The following is a 24,114-nucleotide window of genomic DNA, read 5'->3' as shown; positions in this document are numbered from 1 at the left end:
TCCTTATACTTAGTTAAAGAAGCCAGAGAAAACACAATACATACTGTATGATTCTAGCTGTATAAGGTCTAGAAAATGCAAATCAGTCTATAGTGACAGCAGATTGATCAGTGGTTACTTGCGGATGGGAGGCAGTGGGGAGCAGGCCGGAGGGATTACCAAGGAGCACAGGGAAACCAGGGAGTGAAGGGGATGCTCATTATCTTGACTGTGCTAATGGTTTCACGGGTGTATACATATATCAAAGCCATCACATAGTACACTTTTAATAAATGCAGTTTATTGTATGCCAATTATACCTCAGTAAAGCTGTTTTTAAAAAAAATAATGGAAGACATATAGAAGTAGAAACTTGACATTTGAAAAAAAAAAGAGAAAGAAAAGATAATAATAGAAGACAGCAACTACAGGGAGAGGGTTCTGCCCAGAGTTCTATGCAGAACACTGGTGTGATTCCTTTCCACTTGGTTTCATTTAGGAAGGGATCATCTTTGTTTTTAGTTTTGTTTTTCAAGCCAGTTCTATTTTTTGAGTGATTACTGTTAAATATTAGTATTTAAAATTAAATTTTATTACCTAATATTTGATACATACAGAAGGATGTGTGGCACCTGTTGAGTTAGGAGCTGAATTATAAATCGAATACCTGTGAACCTACCGCCGAACCTGAGAGCCAAGATACCAGCAACACCTTTGCAAACTCCTGGGGTCCTTCCTTATTCCATCCCACACTCCCCTCAGGGACCACCGTCTTGAATTTTGTGCTTTTCCTTCCCTTGATCTTTAATAGTGTTTTATCACATGCTTGTGTTGCCAAACATGTGATGGTTTAGTTTTGCTTGTTTTTGAGCTTTATAAAATGCTATCACACTGTGTGTAGTTTTATGCAGATCACTGTTTTAATTTACCTCCAAGATTCATCTGTGTTATTGCATTATGTATATCATAGTATGTCCAGTCCTCCCAACAGCCCTGCAGTTGGCTTAGGATACGGTATACCTGGGGGGAATAAAGCTCAGCAAGCTGGGGTGGCTCACCCAGTCCACGGGCCAGACTCCAGGGCCATCTCTTCACCACCATGTTATGTTGTCTCCTTCATTCATGAGGGCCTCCTGTGCGCCAGTGAGCAGGTGCTGGACATACATCCTATGGGCATGTGGCACATCCCTTGCCATCCTGAAGCATACATCATGGCTCTCTGTTGACCATCCCAGCCAGGATGACTCCATGCACAGGCCAGTTACCCAAACATCCTGGGGCGCCCATGTCCCTGCTACTTGTCCATAAACATGACTTAAAAAGTGTCTGGTCTGACCCATCCCACAGGTTTCTGCCCATGGAGGGCAATTTGACAGTAGCTATTGCCATGACAAACGCAGCCACCTCTGACTCAGTAATGCTACTTGCAGGAATTTATCCTATAGAAACACCTGCATATGTACAGAGTGGCACTGGCATAAGAGTATTTATTGCAGTGTTGTTTGTAATATCACAGTAGTAGAAACAACTTAAATTTCCATCTGTAGGGATCTAATAACAGCTCATTAACATTAGTTATGGGGAACCTACACAAGGGAACACCACCAGCTTTGAAAAAAACAAAGGGGAACATTGATAATGGAAAGATCTCCAAGAGATTTTGGGGATACATGTGATAATTTAATACATTCGTATTCTCCAGGATATATTTTAAAAAGGCAAGGTCAGTACAGTATGTGGAATGTTACCATGTGTATAAAAGAGGGGGAAGAATAAAATTGTCCAAATATGCATAAAACTTCTAGAAGGGTTCATAAGTAACTGTGACCTGGGTGGCTGGGGACGGGTGAGAGGGAGATTTACCATATCTCTTTTGTTTGTTTGTTTGTTCATTTATTTATTTATTTTCTAACCACAAACAAAGCTTATAACATACCTCTTTTGTATTTTAAAAAAATATATACAATAGGGAAAGGGCTACCTACTAAAAAATACATAAATAAAATTTAAAGTTTTAGTTTCTCAGTGCATATTCCCCGGCTTTTGGCCTTTCTTTGGCTTGCAGTCTGCCGTTGCTGGCAGCAAACATTTCATCAGAGGCCCCAGCGTTTCACAGGCTCCCCCCTACTTTGGCACATTGCACTCTGACGCACAAACCCCCTTTGCAGACAGGATCTGAGGGCTGGAGAGACCTGCCACAGGTGGCACTGCCTGCCGCCTGCTGCTGTGTGGGCAGAAGGCCCGCCCTCCCCAGAGCACTGGGGTCTAGGGTCAGGGGCTTCTGGGGAATGGGAGCTCACCCCCCCCCCGCCCCCAGTATCCCTCCAAGAGATCTGGAAAGGAATTCATTTTGTATGCCTATCCCCTCATATGTGGACCATTAGATGCCCTTCAGCCCTTCAGACAGGTGCAAATCAGAATTGGAAGGTGCCTCTTGCCCTCCTTTGGGTCTCATGGGGAACATGGGTGTGAACAGCTGATACCGAGAGATTGGTCCCTGCCCTGGTCTGGCTCCCTGTTTCATCCAAGAAACCCTCCTAGTCACTGAAGGAGTCCGAACAGGCAGATCTCTGCTGGAGGTGGACAAGGAGACAATGTGATATTCATGGGAGCCACAGTCTATTCACACACGGGGCCATCCACCCTCCACCCCAACGTTGCTTCATTCATTTAGCAAGTATTTACTGCCGGCCACCATGTGCAAGGAAGCTCTTGTTCAAACACTTGCCTTAAATGTCAGAAGGAAGATAGTGGGACCACCTCCAGGCCTGACCTGGGCCTCCCCTCCTCCCCCTGCAGGCCGGGCCCTGCCTGTGCCCCTCACCCCTCAAGGCAGCTCTCCTCCTGCCTCCTTGGCCTCATCTGCTCCTGCCCAAGAGCAGCTGGTCAGTGCCTGGGGCAACAGGGGGACCCCTGGCCCTGGAGGGCCTTGGGGTCGGAACACTGTGAGAGGCAAACAGGGGAGAATGACACGCCCTTGACATGCGGACTCCAGCAAGGATGCCCCCTCCCTGGGGGCTGGTCCCTATCCTGGTAGTGACCCCAGGGCTTGGCACTGAGGGGGCCCTCCAGGAGTATTTGCTATAGGGACACAGGCTAATCTTCCCTCCAGTCTGACTTGATCCTCCTGCTGTGATCTAATGTTCCTGGCCTGACACCTAGGCCAGAGGTGGGAGGCAGGGAGGCAGCTCCAGGCCTGGGTGGGGTTGCAGGTCATAGCGGGCTGTTTCTACAGGCAGCAGCCTCTCTGAGGCTGGATGGAACACCCTTGGCTGGCCCCTCCTGGGCCCTTCCACAGGCCAGCAGGTGAGATGAAGAGTCCCTTTGTTCAGGAACCCCCATCTGCAAGAGTCCTTGGCATGCCAAACTACAGCAGAAGCCTCAAACTGCAAAGCTGAGGGTTAGTTCTGAGCAAGAGCGCCCAGGAAAACACGGTGCTGCTGAGATGGCAGCTGGGGCCACTGGCCTCCTGTTACCCCAACCAGGCTTCCCCAAAACACTGGTAGCCCCACCCTTCCATGGTGCGTGCACAGTACCTGGTGGCCACAGAAAGGTGTGCTAGAGGGAGAGAGGAAGGGGAGGAGGGAGTTGAGGCAGTGGGCTCAGCTCCCCCCACCTAGAGGGACCAGAGGAGTAAACCAAACCAGCTTTAATACCAATCTAGTGCTCTCTTTTAAATACCATGTTCCCCAGGACAGTGCTGGGGCAGGCTCTGGGCAGAATGCGTGGAAAGGAAATGTGGAATGGATGGCCCAGGGCCCCCTGCCTCGGGGCACTAGGGACTGGGTTGCCCCTTGGGGAGGGGGAGGTGACAGCAGCTTCCCCTGGTGCAGTTATTGCAGAGGCGTGGGTGGGTTCCCCTCCCTCCCCGGCCCCTAAACACCTCAGGATTATTTCTGCCCATCAGCCCCAGCAGAGCCCGGGCCTGGGCTCCTCTATCTGGGAGGGGCCCCTTTGCCCAAAAGGGTCTGCAACTAAGGCATGGGGGTGGGGCGGGGTGCCACTGGCCAGGCCTGCCGCTCAGTAAGTGCTCTGATGGCCTGTGAGAATGTAGAGGTTGCTGTGTGCTCCCGGGTTGTCAGTGGGAATGCTCTCCAGGATGATGTCTCTGGAGGGGATGGAGAAGCAGAGGTGAGCAGGGTGGGACGCACTCAGGCAGGCCCGTCCCTCCTCTGGGGAGGCTGAGGCACCACTGCCCACCTGTAGGCCCCAAGCACTCGGAAGATCCTCGTCTCATCTGTGATCTCCTGGGTCACCTGGGAAGACAAAGGGCACTGAGAGGTGGGGACCAGAGGGCAGGGGCAGGCCAGTTCCTGAGCCCCACGCACCTCGTTGGTATCCAGGCTGCGGCCTTGCATCCCATGGCTCCAGAAGGCCAGCACGCTGTCCTGAAGACACACTAGGGGGCCGGGCTGCCATCAGCCCTGCGCCTGCCCTGAGGAGACTGATGCCCCAAGCCACACCCACCCAGGTCTGGGCCACAGGTCTTCGCTGACCTCAGGTGTCCAGGCTGGCTCTCGAGAGGGGCTGGGGGATCTACCTCCTTGTCCCACCTCCAGCCCCGGGCCCCTGAGCCTCCTCACGTGTTCCAGGCCAGACAAAGTCCCGCACCCCGCCTCCGCTCACTCACCCACAGTCTCGATGGGGAAGTCAAAGGTCAGCTCGGGTGCCAGTGTGGCCGTGGGCTCACCCTGCATGTTGACTATCCTCACACAGCCTGCACGGGGAGGAGGCTGGTAGGTGGAGGTGCGTGGCCCCTCTGGGGAGGCAGACGACCAGGCTTCCCTCACCCCCACGATCTGCTGGCCCAAGCCCTGACCCCGGGGCACTCACGTTCAAAGCTGACGAGGACTGTGTCCCTGTCCACCTGGATTACCTGCTGGGCCGAGCCGGAGATCCCCTCTGCAGACAGAGAAGGGAGATAGGGCTGGCTGAGCCACCAGCACACTTGGGCCCCAAGAGAACACAGGGGACATACTACAGCCAGCCCTCGGCCATGAGCACACTTCAGCCTCACGATGGCCACATGGGGTTGGGAATCTTAATGTCAACTGCACAGCTAGGGAACTGAGGCTCAGAAAGGGTAAGTGACCCATCCTCAGGCTCTTGGGGAGCACGGGAGGAGTCCCAGGGAGCCATGGGAGGGCTCCAGGGTCAGGCGAACCAGGCCTCGTGACTCAGTCACTGTGTGACCTGGGACAAGTCACCGTGAGCCTCAGTTTCCTCATTTGTTACACAGGCACGATGATGCCCACCTTGCAGGGCTGCTGTGAGGGTCAAGAATGAAAACCCAGCACCCCGGAGGCCTCAGTCCATGTACACCTTCCCCTCTCCGTCACCCATCCCCACTCCCTAGCGGCCCCAGCTCCCAGCCGCAGCTCCCTTGCTCGGGGTGGAGGCCCCTGTCCCAGCCTTGCCAGGTTTGGCTCTTCCCTGCGGCTCCTGCCTCGGTCCAGAGCAGCGCTGGCCAGATTTTCCTTAGTTGCCACGCCCTGTGGCCTATAAAACCTTTTATGGAAGCTTGTTGAAGGGAGGCTGGGCGCTCCATACCCGACTCGGCGCCCTCAGGCCCCCAAATCCCCATAGAGCCTTAGGCTGTGAGGAGCCTAGTTTGAGAGCCTTACCCCGCCTCCCTCCCATCTGTCTCTCTGACAAACGCCCTCCTGCTCACCAGGTGGGATGAGGATGTCAGGCGTCAGGCCAGCCTCCAGGGGCAGGACATGGAACAGGACACGACAGCCAGGCCCCTCGGGCGCCTCGGCCCCCACACACACCTGAGGCAGCTCCTTCCTGTCCAGCACCAGTGGCTCCAGCATCCCGGCTGGGCAGGGCAGAGGGCTAGAGAAGTTCTGGGGGGCAGCAGGGATGCTCAGGTCTCCATTTCTCCCTGCAGACCCCTGAGGGTGCCTTGGGCCTCCCCCACCACCCCTCACCTTCAGCAGCAGGAACTTCTGCAGCGGCTCATACCACTGCAGCAGGAGCAGGCTGGCGGGCAGGGCGGCCAGCAGGAAGGTGCTGCCCGTGTAGGGGTTCCGCACTGTGGGAAGTAGTAGTTGGCACAGGGCCAGGCCTGCACTGCCACCCCTGCCCGGCACCCTAGCCCCATTCTTACCCACACGACACTGCAGGCAGCCTTTGGTGTCGGGAATCTTGGTAGACAGGGCAAAGCGCCTATAGGGGTGACAACCAGGGCATGTGTCTGGGTGCCATCTGCAGGCAAGCTCCCCACAGAGCCCTATGAAGTGGGCACTATCATCTTCTCACTTTACAGGTGAGAGACTGAGGCTCAGAGAGGCAGAGACACTTGTCCAGAGAACAGCTGTGAAGGGCAGAGGACCTGGAGCGGGTCTTGAGGCTCTACAGTCTGGAGTGTCTCTGTCCAGTCCAGGGCTTTGGGTCACAGAATCACCTCTAGCTCTGTGATCCTGTGCAAGTCACTTAACATCTCTGTGCCTCAATTTCCTCTATAGAATGGGGATAACAGTGGTGCCCATCCCAGAGGGTCAAAGAGGGGAGAAACTGAGAGCGGTGTCCAGCACATTGTGTGCTCACAGAGGGCTGGCTTTTATCAGCCTGTATTAGTATTTTTTTTTTTTTTTTTTTGAGACAGAATTTCACTCTGTTCCCCAGGCTAGAGTGAGTGCCGTGGCGTCAGCCTAGCTCACAGCAACCTCAAACTCCTGAGCTCAAGGGATCCTCCTGTCTCAGCCTCCCGAGTAGCTGGGACTACAGGCATGCACCACCATGCCCGGCTAATTTTTTCTATATATATTTTTAGCTGTCCATATAATTTCTTTCTATTTTTTTAGTAGAGATGGGGTCTCGCTCTTGCTCAGGCTGGTCTCGAACTCCTGAGCTGAAACGATCCGCCCACCTCGGCCTCCCAGAGTGCTAGGATTACAGGCGTGAGCCACCGCGCCCAGCCAGTATTTTTTTTTTTTAAATAGAGATGGGGGGGGGGGTCTCACTATGTTCCCTAGGCTGGTGTTGAACTGGCCTCAAGCGATTCTCCCACCTCAGCCTCCCAAAGTGCTGGGATTACAGGCATGAGCCACCGCACCTGGTCTCAGCCTGTATTAGTATTTTTCCATCTATTTCGAGTCATTGACAATCCTTTTTAGGTGAAGACAAGGTACAAATGAAGAAATGAGAGCATGTAGGCTCTGGCTCCCAGACTGCACAAAGTGCTCACGGCCCATTTCACAGATGGGAAAACAGGCCCAAGGAGGTTAAAGGACTTCAAAGGGCTAACGGCCCTCTTCAGCTGAGGCTACAGCCCTGAGGGCCCAGTGGGTGGCTCCCTTGTTGCCTGGGGAGAGGGGTGAGGGATGGTCATCAGAAGGGTCTTTGCGGGGGGATGGGTGTATACATACATAATGAGTGCAATGCGCACCGTCTAGGGGATGGACACGTTTAAAGCTCTGCCTGGGGGTGGGGCATGGGCAATATACGTAACCTAAACTTTTGTACCCCCACAATATGCTGAAATAATAAAAAAAACTGTATCTGACTAAAATAAACTTAAAAATGTAGAAATTATGATATAATGATAATGAAATTATCAATTAAAAAAAAAAAGAAGGGTCTTTGCCTTGGTCACTGAGTGTCCCATAATCCCCCAGAGGACCCTCTGGGCCTGTTTCTTCCCCTGGGGAACGGGGCTACATGCCGGCAGCCCTGCCATCTCCACTCAGCGACCCAGGTCCTGTCTGTACCTTCTGCCAGGACATGGACAGGAAGCCAACATTTGTCTGTCTGCCACCTCCCTCTCCCCTTGTTCTGCCCACCCGCTTCCCCAACTGGTCTTCGGGTGGGACAGAGGCATATAGTTTTGTATTTGTTTCTTCTCCAAACAATTCCAGTCCCCTGTTTTTTTACATTCAAAGTGGACACTGTGACTCTGTGATTTCCCAAACACTGGCCCAAAGCAACTCTTTGGGGCTCTGACAGGCCTCTTTCCTGCAGGTCCTGGGCCAAAGCACACGCTCCCTTGGGGACTGAGCTCAGGAAGCCCTGAGGCCACAGGGCTCCAGATGCAGTCCAGGAGGGAACACGTCACAGGAAGGGCCTGGGCCCTCCTGATCTGCCCAGCTGGAGCAGCCACTGGCCCGGCATCCCCTGCCCTCCCTGCTCAGTCCCCTGGTTCCCACAACCCACATGGTCATGACAATGTCTGATCCCATAGCAAACCCCCTCTCCTTGGAGTCCAGCCCCACCCAGCCACAGATGGATGGAGGTCCCACTTGCACATCTAACAAGCGTCTTAATGTGACAAAATTGAATTCAGCTCCCCCTGAAACCCACAGCTGATGACAGCTGCATCCTTCCTGTTGCCCAGGCCAAACACCCTGGAATCATCCATCCTTGACTCCTTTTTCCCTTCTATCCACCACCAACCGTCAGGAAATCCTGTTGGCTCAACTTCCAAAAGAGAACCAGAATCGAACCATTTTCTCCTCCTTCACTGCTACCCTGGCCCAAGCCACCACCACCTCCAACAGCCTCCTGAGGGGTCTCCCCTTTCCCCCTAACTCCTTCACTCTACTGTGGTGAACACAGCAGCGGCAGTGAGCTCATGCAGCTCTCAGCCCATGGCTCCCTCTGCAGCTTCCTCGCTGCTCCCCAAACAGGCCAGGCCTGCTCCTGCCCCAGGGCCTTTGCACTGGCCATCCCCTCTTCCTGGGACGCCCTTCTCCCAGGTACCCACAGGGCTTCCTCCTCACCTCCTCTAAGTCTTTGCTCAAACGGGACTTTCTCAGCGAGGCCTTTCTCAACCACCCCATTTGAAACCGCAGGCTACACCCCACCCTCCTGGCCTTCCTCACAGAGCCACCCCCACCTTGGTGCGTCATACAGAACACCCTCCTTTATCACGTGCACTAGCTACTGTCTGTCTCCCTCCACGAGACACTGGTGAGGAGATAAGGAGCATCTCAAGCCCCAGGACACGGCCTGGCACCTACGAGGTGCTGTGGAGATACTCACTGAATGATCAAGGAGTGACTCTCCCCTCAGACGTCCTCCTGGCGTCTCATAAAGCACAGAGCTCGTTATCTTCCTGCGCAACCTCCTGACACCACCCTCACTCCAGCCAGCGCTCGATCCTGTCAGTGCTACTTCCTGCACACTGCTCGGGCGCCAGCCCTCAGCCCAACCGCCGTCCTCTCAGGCCACTCCGCCGGCCTTCCCTCCTCCAATTCACCTTCCACTGTCGCCACAGCCAGCCAGCAGGTGCCTCTTGTTTTCATCTGCCCAGCATCCTTCCCGTTTGGCAAGAGGACTGGGGTTTTCCTTTGGGGGGCTGACGAGCCCTTCTCCCTCCCCCAGGCTCCAGGGAAGAGCCTGTGACCCTGGCCTGGCCACCCGCGCCCCACATCCCCGGGCCCCAGTGACTGGTGCAGGGGCAGGCATGCACCTAAGCTAGACCAATGAGAATGGGCTTCGGGACTTTTGTGGGAATGACTTGGAAACAGAGGTTCTAGTTCCACTGAGCTGTTAGCTAGCAAGACACGGGCCTGCAGGTGCAGACAGCCGTCACGTGACAAGACAGCCAACAAAGCCAAGACATGCAGAAAGGCTCCTGCTGGAGCCATTTAAACCCAGATCCGGTGGGGCCTGAAGCTAACCCTAGTCCTGAACTGTCAGTTACATGAGTCGTTAAGTCCCCTTTCTGTGCTTACGCCAGTGAGTTGAATCACCTACAAAAGGAAGAATCCCGATGAGCACACAGCGCGATCCTTTTATCACGCTCACGGTGCCACTACCAGCTGGACGAGGCCCAACTCCTGGGCCCGGCATCAAAGCAGGGGCTCTGCCACCTGTGCAGCTTCCACTCAGGCTATTCTGCCTCCTCCCTCAGGCCAAACACCCCTGAGCTCCCCAGAGCATGCATTCACCCCAACGTGCATTCGCTCTTCCCTCTGCCTGGAATGCCGTTCCTAGCTCTTCTGCCGGGGAAACCTTAATGTCCTTTCAAACTCCATGAGCTTGCCTGCCCTCCCTGAGGCCTCCCTGACCCCTCCCAGGTCCCCTTCTAGTTGGCTCTCAGCACCAGGTGCTAACTGTCTGGTGGTTTTTTTTGCTTTGTTTCTTTTTGAGACAGAGTCTCGCTCTGTCGCCCTGGCTAGAGTGCAGTGGTGTCATCACAGCTCACTGCAGCCTCAAACTCCTGGGCTTAAGCGATCCTCCTGCCTCACACCCTGAGTAGCTGGGACTACAGGAGCGTGCCACCATGCCCGGCTAATTTTTCTATTTTTTGTAGAGATGGGGTCTTGCTCGTGCTCAGGCTGGCTAACTGTCTGGTAATGGGCCCACATCTCCCTCGACTCTTGAAGGCATGGACTCATTTGACTCATTATGTCCCCGGGCCCAGAACAGGGCCAAGCACAGCATACATGCTCAGGAAATGTTCAACTGTCAAATCAAGCACCATACCCTAACAACCAGGCTCTCACAATTTGCAAAACACTTTCGCATCCACTACCTCCTCCTGGCCGCCCTACAAACCTGGAGAGGGCTGTCAACTGTATTGACAGAGGAGGAAATGGGCTCAGAGAGGGCAAGCAACCCTCTAAAATCACAGCGGTCCCAGTAATGGGCAGGGCCACATTCCGGCCCCACTCTGCCCCTCTGCCTCCCAGTCCCCTGCACACCACGGTCCCTGAGTCCCTGACCTGGGGATGATGCGCTGGGTGAGGCGGTTGGTGGGGATGGAGAGGGGAACCTGTTGCTGTAGTCGCCGCTGCTCAAACAGGCCTGGCAGGTCATGGGCCCAGATGTGCGTGGATTTCCCTGCCAGGGAGGGAGAGAGGCAGGGGCTCGAGGGTGCTGGTGGGCAGGGTACTGAGGAGCCGTGGGTGCTGCGGGGTCACCTCCCTGCCAGTCCCATCTTGTACCTGAGAGTGACAGCAGCACATTGTTCACACAGTAGAGCCAGGAGCAGCGGTGTGAAATCAGCTGGAGGTGACAGAGGGACAGGTGGACTGGTGGTCAGCACCTGGGCCCCTCAAAGCCCTCTACCCTCCACGGCCAGCCAGGCCTCACCTTCTCCAGCGTGTCCTCGTGCAGTTCATGCAGGTTGAGGGTGTAGATGCCTTCCTCGGCCCCCACCACCAGGAACTGGTCTGCAGGTTTGGGCACAGGTCAGAGGTCAGTCACGCCCCCTGGCCCAAGCTGAGGGATTCCTGGGCTCCTGCACCCTCCCTGCTCCCAGCCTACCCCGAGTAACAGGGTGAATCCAGGTGACAGCAGCGTGGATCCGCAGGGGGCAGCCATTGAAGACTTTGGAGAAGCAGGCCCCCATCTATGGAGGAGCGAGAGGCTGGAAGGGCACGTAGGGGCAGGGCAGGGGCAGGGGTGGGGGCAGTGGGGCCATGGGCAAACACTTACGTGCACCTTGGGGGTTGGGGGCAGCCCATGGCAGGACGACCTCTGGGAGGGAGGGAAGGGGTCAGGGCCAAGGTGAGGCCCTTGCCACCCACCCCCCACCCCTTGGCAGCACCCCTCACCTCAGGATCCTCCTGCTGCTTTATGGTGGCCCAGGCGGTGGGCAGCAGTGGAGGGCTGTCAGGGCCTTGTGGAGGTGGGGGCAGGGTTCCTGTAGGCACAGACTGGCTGCGATTCCCTGCCCAGCGCCTACCCTGGGCCTGCCCGACCTCCCAAGCCAGGGACTCACCTGGCAGGCTGGAAAGAGGGTCCTCAGCTGCAGGCTCAGAGGGGGGTGGCCCCAAGAATGGGGCCCGCTTGATGGTTCCCATGGAATCCTCCGGAGAGTCCAGCTCCTGGCAGGAGGGTTGGGGGCCCAGCCTGGCTGTTAGCAGGTGGCTCTGTAACCCGCCCTACCCCATCACACCCTCTGCAGTGGGTTCCTCACGCCCAGCTCCAGCCTCCCTCCATTCTGCACCTGCAGTTCCGAGGCTGGCCGCATGGTCAGGCTCCTGTAGGGGACAGACCAGAGGCAGCTGAGGTGTGAAGAGGTGACTGGCACCCAGGCCTGGCTGCCCCATGCCTGTCCCTGAGGCCCAGCCGCTCACCTTTCCTCCAGGGCCTCCTGGACCGACTGCAGCAGGCTCCTGGGCAGGGGAACAAAGGGGTCAGAGGTCAGCCTTTCTGCTGGCCCCAACCCCTCCCTGCAGCTTCCCTCCCCTCACTTACCCACTCAGCTCCTCCTTCCCCAGCAGCGTCCACTCCTCCTCCCACTTGGGGAAGCCACGGCAGAGACCCAGAAAGGGGCAGAGAGAGGGGGACAAGGTGAGAGGATGGTCAAGAGCTTCACGAAACAGCAAGGACAGACAGGTGGAAAGGGAGCTGCTGACAGGCAAGAGACTTGGGAGAGACGGTGAGAGGCAGAGAGACCAAGAAATTGTGAAAGAAAAGGGCAAAGAGACAAACAGGCGAGAGGGAGAGACAGACAGCAAGGCAGACAGGGACCGAGCCTGTGGGAGCAAAGGAAACGTGGCCCAGGAAGGAGCCCCGAGCCCTCCGGGTTCCTGGGTGGGACAGGCCTGCCTGGACAGTGGCCGAGGCCCAGGCAGCCACTGCTTCAAAGCTCCCTTGATTGGAGGTGTCCAGCTCCCCCAGAGTGCCCACCCACCCCACCCCTGCACACCACCCTGTCCACAAAGCCTGCCCCTCACCGGCTCATTTAGGGGGTCTGTTTCCTTCCTGCGTGGGGCACCAAATTTCACCTGGTGAACTGGGGGCCCAGAACACAGGGGTTAGAGGGCTGGAGTCTCAGGATGAACCACCCCCCTAGCAAATCCGCACACAGCCCCGCCCGAAGACTCACACTGGATCTCTGAGGGGGTCCTCTCGGCCGGGCCGTGCTGACCCCGGGAGTGAATGGTGTCTGGAAACATGTCATACGTCTAAGAGAGAACAAACAGTGGACACACACCTGGCACTTGCCTCACGCCCGGTATCATATTAGGTGTTCGTGGATTTCACTACAACCCTCTGAGGTTATCGTGAGATGAGATGACACCCTCATATAAGAAAACAGGCACAAAAATGTCAAATAACTTTTGAGAGATCACACAGAAAGCAAAAAGAAGCTGGGTCATGGTCTTGGTCAGCCTGGGCCCGAGGGCAGGAACCTATCAGGGTTCCTGGGTGTTACAGGGAGGCAAGACCCAGCTCAGGAAAGATTCCTAATGGGTGGGCCCAACTGGAGGGAAGCCCCCTGTGCAGGTAATTGTACAAGTTGAAGGGACCTTGACTGACAGACACCACCTTTGGGTCCTTCCAACCAGGCCCAGCCAAGACCCATTCCCCAGCCCCTGTCACTCACCTCCAGTTCACAGTCTTCAGGGGAGGGCGTTCCCAGATGGGGGTCATTGGCCTTGTCCAACAGCTGTGTGAGGAGGGCCCGAGGGAGCTGCTGGGTTGTGAATGGGTGCTGGAGGAGGCGGGTGATCACGTTGGTCCCTGTCGTCCAGGCCCCTGACTTGGAGCACTGAGCCCCCTGCCCCACCCCCTGCCTCCCACCTGCAGAAGCTTCTCTGCTGTTGGCCTCTTCTTGGGGTTCTTGGTCAAGGCCAGCTTGAGAAAATGGTGGAAATTATGGGTCCTAGTGGGCACAAGAGCCCCCCACCCCCAGACTCAGGTTAGTTCTTTTTTTTTTTTTCCCACACTGCCCGCCCCTCAGGTTAGTTCTTGTGTACAGCATCCCACCTGCTGCCCTGTCCCCCCTGAAGAGGAGTCTGCTGGGCCCACGCAGGAAAGAGTCAGCAGAGGCCAAGGGCAGCTGGCCTGAGCAATGCTGTGTTGCGACACAACAGATCCTCTGTCATCAACCCTCTGCCCTTCTTTTCTGTTCACACTGAATCCTCAGCCCAGAGGGCCACCAAGCCCCTCACTCAGACGGTCTGTAGAAGCCCAAAGAGGGCTCTTGAGGCTGCACCTTGGGAGCTGGCAGAAGGCTCCTCCTCCCTCATGGGGCCTGGCTGAAAAGTGGGGGGGAGGGGGTCCTAGGAGGGGAATGTGGGCCCTCACCAGCGAGTCTTGTCTCTCAGCTTGGGCGGCTGGAAGTTGCTCTTCGACATGAGCATCAGAGCCCTGTGGAGGGTGCAAGGTCAGGGGCCAAGGTCCGCAGGACAAGGGTTACAAAAGGGGCAAGTGCTGAGCTGACCTCATGGGGTGCAGGTGAAACAGAGGGGGCTGTAGCTCGCCCAACTCAATGGCGGTGATGCCCAGGGCCCAGACGTCACACAGCTCATTGTAGCCACCTTTGCGCTCCACAGCAGCCACCTCTGGAGCCATCCTAGAGGTGGGGTAACATGGGATGGCTGGGTGCCACACCTGTGGTCCCCTGCCCCCTCCGCCCGAGCCGCAGCCTCACCAGTAAGGCGTCCCAATGAAAGACCTCCTCTTGGCCACAGATGCCGTCAGCTCGCCTGACACCCCAAAGTCAGCTGCAGGGAGAAGCAGGGGCTCTCACCAGCCCTCTGCCTGCCACTTGCCATCTCACCCCAGGGTTCAAGCTCAGGATGCACCTGGTGGGGCTCAGATGGGCAGGTGGCCCAGGTTCAGTCATAGCTGCCACAGGCCCAAGGCAAAACCAGGTCCCTCTCCAGAAAGAGGTCAACCACCCACCATCCCTAACCGAGTGCCTGTCCCGTGTCAGTCTCCATACAGACCCAACCTCATCCAACCTCTAGAAGGGAGTACTGTTTCATCTTCTGAATGAGGAAACTGAGACTCAAGTGGCAAAGTGACTTGTCCAAGGACACCCAGCACTGAAGTCCAGGTTCTCTCTAAGACTCCCAGAGCTCCCACAGAACCCTCACCCTGTCTGTGTCCCCAGGGTACTGACCCAGCTTGACATCTCCCTGGAGAGTGAGGAGAAGGTTGGCTCCCTGTGGGAATGGAGGAAAGAGAATCCTGTCTGGTGCCCCGAAAGCCTCCTCCTCCCTCCCACGATGCCCTATGGCCAGACCCCTACCTTGATGTCTCTGTGGATCTTCCCCTGAGAATGCAAGTGGTGGAGCCCCTGGGGACAAAGAGGAATCCCTGAGAGCAGCTACCCAGCCCTATCGCCCCTCTCCTGAACCCCCTCTCAGGACTGGGGCCCCCCACCCAAGCCGCTTCCTCCTCCCCTCTCCCCAAACAGGAAGTAACTGAGCCAAGAGGGAAATGGGCTGCTTCCGGCAACAGGGCTGGGGCCCCTTCCCTGTAGGACCCACAGCCCCTTGGGCCAGCCCTGCCTGAGCCACTCCACCCACCCCCCCACTGTTCAACTGGGCTCTTGGCCCACAGGTCCTAGGTATTGGGGGTGGTGAATGACTCATGGGCCCAGCTACCTTCAGTGCCTCTCGGCAGACATAGGCAATCTGCCGTTCCTCCAGGGGCCCAGTGGCTGAAACAGAAAGTGTGAGGGCTGGTAGCAGGGCCAGGGGATATGCTGCCCCTCCCAGGCTACCCTGTGTTGGGGAAACAGCAAGCATTGCTAAATGAAAGAGCTGTTGGCCACATTCCCTCCTAGTATAGTCCGGCATATTGAGCCCAGAGATGGACAGCATTTCTCTCAAGGTCACACAGCCAGCCAGGAGTGAAGAGGTGCCCAAGTCCAGGACCCAGATTCTCCTCTCCTGCCCCAGCACTGGGGTGGGGGTGGGGTGAGGGGAAGGCCCTGGCCCTTACCGTGGTAAATCTCCTGCAGGGACCCCCCTCCACAGAACTCCATGCAGATCCACAGGCGGTCATTCCTGGAGGGACACAGAGCTGGGGTGGGCACGCAGCAGGCCACATAGGGGCTGCCTGGGAGCAGAAGATAAAACAGCCTCACCTGAGGTAGCTGCCAATGTAGGCCACCACATTGGGGTGGCGGCACTCCCGGAGGATAGTGATTTCCTGCTGGAGGGAGCTGATGTCGTCGCCTGGGGAACACAAGAAATCATGGGGGGAGCCGCACAAGGGTCGCCCTGACTCAGTGCCCCCATCTGCAAAATGGGTACAGAGTGCCTCCCTCCAGGCCAGACAGGTGCTAAGCGACAGGACCTCCTGGGGCATGCCTCTCAGGGACGCTCGCAAACGTCAGCCCCGGGCCCCCGCACACCGTGCCCGCCAGCGCTCCGCCCTCCCTCCGGCGCAGAGGCCCCGGCCTGGCCCTCACCTGGGTCTAGCTTGACTATCTTCACGGCGGCCAGTTCGGACGTGACCGTGTCGCGGGCCTGCAGGGGCGGAGGGGCGAAGGGGCGAAGCTGGATGAGGAGGGGGCGGGGCAGGGGGCTGGGGGCTGGTTCCCGCGGCAGGACGCAGAGCCGGCAGCCTCCTCCGGGCTCTCCCGCCTGTCCTGCCGCCCGGCGCACCTTGTAGACGTCGCCATAGGTCCCGGCTCCCACGCGCTGCAGCAGCTCGAAGCGGTCCCGCGGATCCTGCAGCGACACGTCCCGCAGCAGCGCCATGGCCCGGCGCCGGGCGGGCCGGCTGGCGGGCGGGCGCGAGCTGCGGAGCCGGCGCGGGACGGCGCGGGACGGCGCGGGGCGGGGCGGGACGGCGCGGACGCCGGTGGCTCCGAGGCCGCGGAGGCGGGCCCAGGGGCGGGGCCAGGGCGGGGATGCCCCGCCGCTGGCCGGGAGGAGGCGCCCGCGGGACAGGCCCTCTGCGACGCGGGGAAGTCCCGAGGCCGGGGCGGGGCCTGGGTCCTGAAGCCACGCGCCAGATCCTCGCCCTCTATGGGTAGGGGAGCGCCAAGTCCAGAAAGCCAGAAGGCAGAGGAAAGAGGGGCGTCCCACTCCCCTACCCATCCCCAATTTCCCAGATGAAACACAGACATGAGTTTTGTTTTTTTACAAAACGTATTTATCTTCCTCAGAACTGAAAAATAAATCTATGTACAAAATAGGAAGAGATTAGGCTCCCTTCACCCACTCCCAACCCCCTGCAGATTTCCTCCGGGGTCCCGGAGGTGGACTGAACCTCGAGGAGGTTCCTAGAGGGTCGTAAGAGAGGTCCTGCTCTGATCCCGGGCCAGTTAGGTCAGGAAGAGAGAGGGCAGGACTCAGGATTCTCATAGGCTGGGTGCAGAGTTTCGTGTCAGGGGCTCTTGGGATAGGAAGGAGAGGAAGCCAGGATTTCCAAGTTTTGGAGCAGGACTTAGGTTCTTTGGGGTAGGGGACTTCGATTCCCAAGGGTTGGAATTCTGAAGTGCGGAAATGTACTCCTAGGGGCTAACAGGGGCTCTGGGTTCCAGGGCTGGAGATGGGACCTGTGCTTCTTGGGTTAAGGGCGAAACCTCAGCCCCTACAAGCTGGGAGCAACTCGTAGCTCTAGGTTTGGGTCTAGGTTAAGCGCCTCCATTCTGAGGAGGAACCAGAGCAGAGTTTCCAGGCGTTGGACCTTTAAAGATCGGTGATCAGGGACTGGGGTGAGGTTTCAATCGGCCGGGTGGGATTCTGGGAGCGGGGTCCACGGTTCCGAGCTGGCGCGAATCTTAAATCGGGGATAGAGGGGGTATGTATGTAGTCGGTATTCCGGGGACCAGATTGCCTGGGTTCCGGGTAGGGGTGGGGCCTGGTCCTGAGGTGGCCGCCGGGCCCAGGCCCCCGAGCGCTGGGGGCGGAGCCTGGGCTCAGAGCGGGAGGACAGGGGTGGAGCCTCGATGCGGACTGAGGGCGGGCCCTGGGGCCGGGTGGGCTGTTAGGGAGTCCTCGGTATCTCAGAGGCCCTTGCGCTGCCGCTTGAGGAAAGAAAGAGTGTAGTCGCTGGGTGTGGACACTTTCTGCTTCTTCATCTGCACTTGCGACTGCGCCGTGAGTTGCAGCTTGATGGCACTCGAGTTGATCTTGGTGGCCACCAGCAGCTCCTTCATGCCCTTCATCTTCTCGCTCTGGAAAGTGAGCACCGGACCCTCGGGCGGTGGCGACGCTGCAGGTGCTGGCGCCTGAGTCGCGCTGCCGCCTTCAGGGCCTCGGGCAGTGCCCGGGACCATCCCTGCGGGCTTCCGTGGGGGTGCCGACACCGCATTCTGGCCAGCGCCCAGGCCCTTGTCCAGAGCGGGCTTCTTGGGTGGCGGAGGCTCCTCTGGCTTGGACTCTCGCCGCGGGCCCCTCCGCCGGCCTTCCCGCGCTTCCTCGCCCCAGGGCTCCTCGGCCTCTGCTGCCTCGGCCTCCCGGCTGACTATGCGCACCTTCTGCCGCACCTGGGCCGTGAGAGAGCAAGCTGAGGGAAAGGCTGCGGCCCACTGGCTGGAACTCCAGGACCCTGCCGTGGCCATCCCATCCTGTATAGGAAGTTTTGGTCTCAACTGTACCCAAGGGGATGGACAGATGCTGCCCCTGGGCCACAAAGGTCTAACTCTCCTGTGGCTGCTGTCACCACCTGGAATGCCCAGCCCCTCTGTATAGCCGCCCCTCACCTGTCCCTCAAAGCGTCCGAGGGACTGCACAAGGAAGGTGGCCCAGCCTACGTGCAGCACAGGCGTGGGGCTGCCCTCCTCCCATTTGCAGATGCCATCGTAGAATCGCAGCAGGTGGGCGAAGCACTCAGGGTCTTGGAGAGCAGAACCCTGGCTCTGGGTGCCCTGGGTGAGGGGGAAGGGAGGGCACAGGTCAGAGCCCCTTACTTGTCCCTAAGCAAAGGGCACAGTCCAGCCCCCCCACCTAGGCAACAAATCCTGGCTCTGGAAGAGGTGAACATAGGTTGGGAGCAGTCCCAGAACTTTCTTTTTTTGAGATAGGGTCTCACTCTGTCACCCGGGCTGGAGTATAGTAGCATAATCACAGCTCACTACAACCTCAAACTCCTGGGCTCAAGTGATCCTCCTGCCTCAGCCTCCTGAGTAGCTGGGACTACAGACACGAGCCCCCACACCTGGCTAATTTTTCAATTTTGTATAGAGACGGGGTCTCGCTCTTGCCCAGGCTTCATTCTTTCATAAAACCAGTCCTTAGCCAGGACTGGGGAAGGGGAACCATAAGCTGAATGAGGGACCTTGGCCATGAAAGAGATGAGCTTTCACCCCATTTACTTGAAGGCACAGGGTAGAAACCACTAAAGTACTCCCTGCCCCTCAAACCCAGGCCCAGGACCTCAGCTACAGCAGAAGGGAATGTGGCTTTCTGTTTGGAGCCACCTTCCTCTCATATAGCCCCATGTCCTGTAGCTGGGGAGTCCTGCAAGGTGGCAGGCTGGACACAGACTAGAGCACCAGCTCTTCACCTGGCTCTGTTCCCCTGGCCGCTCCTCGCCTGCCTCCAACAAGCTGGCTGCCTCCTTCAGTAAGTTGGGGATGACGTCATTGGCCACTTCAAAGAACTCCTTGTAGATCTCCTCATCTTCTCGGCAGTAGTTGTAGCTGTGAGAGCAGTGGGCACTGTGGGCTCTTGCCATGGGGGGTACCCCTGGGGACCCAGTGGGGGGTAGAGCCCAGGTTTCTTTTCCTGGGTCATCCAAGGGACTGGGGGAGTGGTTGGGGGTTTCACTCCAAAGTGATAGTGTCCATGTTAGCTTAGAGCAACAGTAAGGAGTGGGCATGGGGCTAAGGTGGAGGTCCCACTGCTGGATGACAATGGTTAAAAACTGGGAGGAGAGAGGGAGGGAGGGAAGGCCTTAATCAGGAGTCCCTACCTCCTGGGTGATGGGGGCTTTGGCTGCCTAGGGACTGGACAGAGAGGGGATGGGGCTTAGGATCCAGGCCTCACTGCTGGACGAGAGTGGTTGGAAACTGGGTGGAGGGTGAAGAAAGGAGGAGCTGGAGGCCCTAGTGGGGAGATCCTCACTCCTGGATGACAGTGGCTGTGTCGGCCCAGGCCTGCAGGGCTTCGCGCACATTGCGGTTGCGACAGTGGTAGCCGGCCAGGTACATGTAGGGGTAGATGTGCTCATCTCGGTAGTAGGTCTTGGCTGAGGCTATGCCCTGGGGGGTGAGGCAGAGGAACCTCAGGGAGGCAGCCCCCAGCTGCCTCAGCTGGCACAAATGCCTCATTAGGTCACACCCAGAAGGGGTAAAAGGAAGAGCCCAAAGAGTCCTTCCCATCTCCAATCCCACCCAGTCCCTGCCAGCTCCTCCCTGGGACTGCAGGACTGCTTGTTGAGGCCAGGGGCCAACTGCAGGGGTGGGGCCCACACAGAACAAGCCTAGGGAGGGGAGAGGCCTACCCTCTGAGCTCTGTCTCTTACCCAGGCTTTCCCACGTACTCGTCTACACAAACACCAAGGACTTCCAAGCCAAGGCCAATGGCCCTCCTACCCCCACCTCCACTAAGTTAACATTCCCCCCTCGTGTTCCCACTGTTTTTGACCTTCTGTTATACTCCAGGAAGGGGAGTGAGAGGCAGCAGAAAATGAAGGGCTGAAGGGACAAATCCAGCTCCTGCCACTCTCAGGCTGGGGAACCCAGAACACCCTTCAGGCAGCCCTGACTGCACGGAGTATGCACACAGTATATCTGATACAACGTGGGGCTGGATGGTAATACACCCCTACACACAAAGTTCTCACCTCACCTGCCCCTCCAAGCCCCTCGAAGGGGACCCCAGCCACTGCTGGGGTCTCCCTTCTGCACCCTCCTGAGATGACCCCACCTTGTGGTAGAGGGTGAGTGGGTCTGGCCGGCCAGGGGTGGGCTCCAGCTCCTCCAGATCTGCCAGGTTCCCTAGTGCCATAGGGTACCTGGGAAAGAATCATAAGTTCAGGCTGCCGCCCAGCCCTCTGGGCCCCCAAGGCCCAGCCTGGCCACTTTCCCCTACTGACCTTTCTAGATGTCCCAGGTCATAGAGCAGCCAGAGCAGCTTCTAGGGGCCAAAAGAGAAAGTTATGAGCTAGGAGGGTAGGGAGAGGAAGGGTCCTCAGTCTATCAAGCAGAGGTGGGAGCCAGAACCAACAGGGATCTCCCACCAAGGCGGAAGGGCCAGAATTTAGGAACTAGCCCTTTCATGTCTCAATTCCACTCTCCCAATAGCCCTGGGAAAGGCCAGGTCAGGAGTTACTAACCCATTTTACAGAAAGGGAAGTTGAAGCTCAGGAAGGGAAAGTGCCCCTGCCCCAGGTCCCACGGCAAGTCCAGTCAGCAGCCTGGCCTAGCCCACTCCTGCCCTACAGGCACAGCCCTCACCTGCTGCAGCTGCAGCAGCTCCAAGGAGTCGGTGTGCAGGTCGATGGAAGGGTTGATGGCACACACCATAAATGCCACCTCCATCTTGCGATCACAGCGCATGTATGATCCTTTCAGGTACAGCCAGCTCTTTCAAGGAGACAAGACCAAATGTCTCATGATGGTCCACCCTGTGCCTGCTTCAGGGAATGACAGCCAGGGAAGGGGCTCTTCTGCCTTCCCCTCCTGATATATGTAGGTGGTAATGGGAAGAGGGGAATGGGGCCCAAGAAAGTAAAGTCCTTTGGGTGGCTTGGGCTAGCAGAGTATGAAGGGGACAAGGTTGGGAGAACACAATACCCGCTCAGCCACACCCGCGTTGACAGTCTGGCCCCTGCGGTCCTCGTTGCCCTTGCCATGCCAGGTGACCTCAGCTGTCTGCTCTCCATTAGGCCCAAACACTACCCAGGCATGATCCTCAGACAGGGCCAGGTGGACATCCCGGAGACCCAGGGCCTGGCAGGCCCCCACCACAGCAAAGGCCACACCAGAGCTGTCCAGTTTGGTGCCTGTGGAAGGGGGAGGAAATGAAAGAGTCCTCTGTGCTTTGGCCTGGGGAAAGGGGGACAGGTAGTGATGGGCCACACTCCCTCCCATCCCCACTCTAAGCCTGTGCCCCAACTTTAGATGCTCCTGCCCACTGTCCCTTTTGCTCTTCCCTACTGTGTTCAAAGCCTCTCCCTCCCCGTTTACAACCCATCCCCAACAAGAGACCTTTCTGGATTTCCTGTAGCTGACCCAGACTTTGACCCTGTCCCTTCTCTCTCTGCAACTATGTTATATATTTCTGTGAATTTAAGGACTTCCCCATTTTATTGCACTTATTAGATTAAAACAGGGATGGCAAAAACAGGACACTCTGGCCAACACTCTTTTCACACACCCACCAAGATACTCCTAATTTATCTCTGCACTCTTTCCTGCTAAGCTCAGAAGCAGCCTCAGATTCCTTCTCAATATGGCATACTAGGATGTGACTGCCAGTCAACTGGGCTTGGCACAAAGTCACTCTTTGCAAGCTCTAAATCTTAATCTTGAAATTAAGCCCCTGGTCTGTTCATTTCCAAAACATTCTCATAGTTACTATTTCATTTAATCATCTCAAGTGTAGCCCAATTTTGTCTCCTTGGCCCTTAACCTGCTACCACCCTCTGTGCCTCATGCTGGGCTGCATGACTCCTGTGGCTGCTCAATGTCAGGGGTGGGGGTTCTGAGGGGCCAGAGGAGAGGCTAATGGATTTGGAGCCAAGTGATCAGGTTCCAGTCCCAGCCCTGCCATTCTGTGTGAGACTGGCACATCACTTTCCCTCTCTGGGCTTCAGCTTCCCCAACTGCAAAGGGACAACTAACACCTGCTCCACCACACAAGGTTTACAGGTCTCAAAAGGGCTTGTAAACCATGGAATGTTGTGAAGAGGTGGGACAGGATTCATTCTCTCCCCTTGCCACCAGTCAGGCTCCAACCTGTGATGAAACTGAAGAGGGACTGGATGTGGGCCCGGTCCTTGAAGTAGGAGCGGCTGAGGCTGTTCCATATGACATCGGAGACCTTCTTCACTAGCTCACGGCTGGAGACACCTCCCTCTCGAGGGTAAAGGGACAGGTCGACAGCGCCACGAATCTGGGCGGTGAAGCGGGCATAGAGGGCAGCGATGATGGATAGGTCAGCCACAGGGAAATAGGTGAGGCCGCCAGGAGGGTCAGGTGCGGGGCTGGGCTGGAAGGTGAGCTCGGGCACGTTGGTGGGGATGACGCGGTTGACAGCCAGGAAATGCTCCACGAAGCCCAGCACCAAGGAGAGAAGCACCAGGTCGGGCTCCTCACGCCCCAGCTCCGCAGCGAACAGGCGCACCACGTCGTCGATGGAGCGCAGCGGGAACAGCGTCTTCTGGGCGGCCTTCAGCCCCATGGCGGCGGGCGGCGGCCTGCGGGCGAGCCAGGGAAGGGAGGGTCGGGCAGGCTCGGCTGGAGAGCCCCCTCCCAGGCTCAGCTAAGGTTCCACCCCCAACAAACATACAACTTCCCTGCTTCCCTGTCTTCACTCTCCGCTCACCAGTTCTCCCTCTTTTGTCGGCGAGACCCTTCAGCTGAGGCTGTAGTAGGGCCTCCTTGTCCCCCACAACCCTGGGACCCCCAGCCCCGATGAGGGAGTGCCCCAAGGACCTCGCTAAGAACCCCCAATGGCCACCCCGTCCCCTCCCTACGACTGCACCCCCGGACCCCTAGAGTCCATCCGGAAGGCACACCCAAGCCAACGCCCCCAAACCCTAAAGAGAGTCCTGGCCTCGGTCCCCCGCGCCCACCTCCGCGCTTACATCCCACACAAGGCACCAAGGCGCCCGCCGCCTGGAGCCTGCTGGGAAATGAAGTCCCGCCCCTCGGCCTGCACTGCCTGCCGGGAAGTGGAGTCTGACCTCCCCCGCCCAGCCGAGTCTGGCGATGGGGCGGGCTCGGCCAGTTCGCGGTGGCTTGTGGGAGTGGTAGGCCCGTCGCTCCGGGAGCCGCAGAGGTAGGCGAGGAGAGGAGGCGACGCAGCCTTCCCGAAATACTCAGGCTTGGTCATTCCCTTCCCGCAGACCAGGTAGTAGGGGTGTCCGCGGTGCCTTCTGGGAGATATAGTCCGGGTAGTGGCTGGGCACGCTCAGGGGGTTACTGCGCTTCTGCAGGTTCTGCTATCACTAGTCGGTGGCCAAGATATGAGGGAAACAGGTACTTTTAAACACCGGTGGCTATATTCATAAGGGATATTATTGAAAAAATAAAAGGAAAAACAAAAAAGAATATAATAAATTTAAATGAATGAAGAATTTTTATATTATTAAAAAAAGAAAAAAAAATTTTAAACCAAAACAAACAAAAAAAAAAATAAACACCCGTGGAGTGTAAATGTGTTCAGCCACTTTGGTTGTATATTTACCAGGATCCATTAATGTATAAATATGCCTACTCTGTGTCTAGCAACTCTTCCCCGACGTGCAAAGAGGAACCTAAAAGAACCACTGTAGTTATTTGTATTAATAATAAGGTAAAAGTTAGAGTGAAGT

At 57.2% G+C, this 24,114-nt stretch overlaps 2 protein-coding genes across 3 annotated transcripts; both read right to left on the bottom strand.

The window, feature by feature from the left end:
• Positions 1-1,985: 1,985 nt before the first annotated feature.
• MAP4K2 (mitogen-activated protein kinase kinase kinase kinase 2) lies at positions 1,986-16,397 on the bottom strand. 2 transcript variants are annotated; one of them, XM_069471637.1, is made up of 32 exons: positions 16,287-16,397; positions 16,091-16,148; positions 15,764-15,854; positions 15,619-15,683; positions 15,279-15,334; positions 14,921-14,968; positions 14,792-14,834; positions 14,318-14,390; positions 14,108-14,239; positions 13,972-14,034; positions 13,465-13,546; positions 13,268-13,375; positions 12,767-12,845; positions 12,615-12,673; positions 12,133-12,176; positions 12,012-12,050; positions 11,882-11,915; positions 11,654-11,759; positions 11,487-11,575; positions 11,368-11,409; positions 11,197-11,281; positions 11,023-11,102; positions 10,875-10,935; positions 10,653-10,770; positions 6,092-6,150; positions 5,913-6,016; positions 5,651-5,828; positions 4,813-4,881; positions 4,610-4,696; positions 4,308-4,378; positions 4,180-4,235; positions 1,986-4,087 (listed from the first exon to the last, which is right to left on the bottom strand). In XM_069471637.1, exons 1-32 carry the CDS (start codon positions 16,380-16,382, stop codon positions 4,000-4,002), a joined length of 2,463 nt encoding a protein of 820 aa, XP_069327738.1. In that variant the 5' UTR covers positions 16,383-16,397; the 3' UTR covers positions 1,986-3,999. The 2 variants fall into 2 exon arrangements, with proteins under 2 accessions (XP_069327738.1, XP_069327739.1); XM_069471638.1 differs by having other exon boundaries at positions 11,487-11,551.
• Positions 16,398-16,794: 397 nt separating this feature from the next.
• On the bottom strand, positions 16,795-23,406 carry MEN1 (menin 1). Its single transcript, XM_069470216.1, has 10 exons — positions 23,386-23,406; positions 22,535-22,995; positions 21,371-21,579; positions 21,032-21,160; positions 20,671-20,711; positions 20,502-20,589; positions 19,698-19,834; positions 19,138-19,273; positions 18,335-18,499; positions 16,795-18,118 (listed from the first exon to the last, which is right to left on the bottom strand). Coding segments are annotated over exons 1-10 (1,851 nt in total). The 5' UTR covers positions 23,388-23,406; the 3' UTR covers positions 16,795-17,635.
• Positions 23,407-24,114: the final 708 nt, after the last annotated feature.

Source organism: Eulemur rufifrons, chromosome 6, assembly GCF_041146395.1.
Source record: "Eulemur rufifrons isolate Redbay chromosome 6, OSU_ERuf_1, whole genome shotgun sequence".
In the NCBI taxonomy this organism is placed as follows: Eukaryota; Metazoa; Chordata; class Mammalia; order Primates; family Lemuridae; genus Eulemur; species Eulemur rufifrons.
Note: the sequence above shows the minus strand (reverse complement) of the source record. Positions and strands in the feature narration are given on the sequence as shown.

Coding starts and splice junctions, on each gene's coding strand:
- MAP4K2 (XM_069471637.1), bottom strand. CDS start 16,382: ATGGCGCTGCTGCGGGACGTGTCGCTGCAGGATCCGCGGGACCGCTTC. Junction 14,835..14,920: donor AGATCCACAGAGACATCAAG/GTAGGGGTCTGG, acceptor CCATTCCCACAG/GGAGCCAACCTTCTCCTCAC. Junction 4,379..4,609: donor CTTCCCCATCGAGACTGTGG/GTGAGTGAGCGG, acceptor CCGGCCCCCTAG/TGTGTCTTCAGGACAGCGTG.
- MEN1 (XM_069470216.1), bottom strand. Junction 20,590..20,670: donor GACCTGGGACATCTAGAAAG/GTCAGTAGGGGA, acceptor ATTCTTTCCCAG/GTACCCTATGGCACTAGGGA. Junction 19,274..19,697: donor ACAGCCACTGTCATCCAGGA/GTGAGGATCTCC, acceptor CTGCTCTCACAG/CTACAACTACTGCCGAGAAG.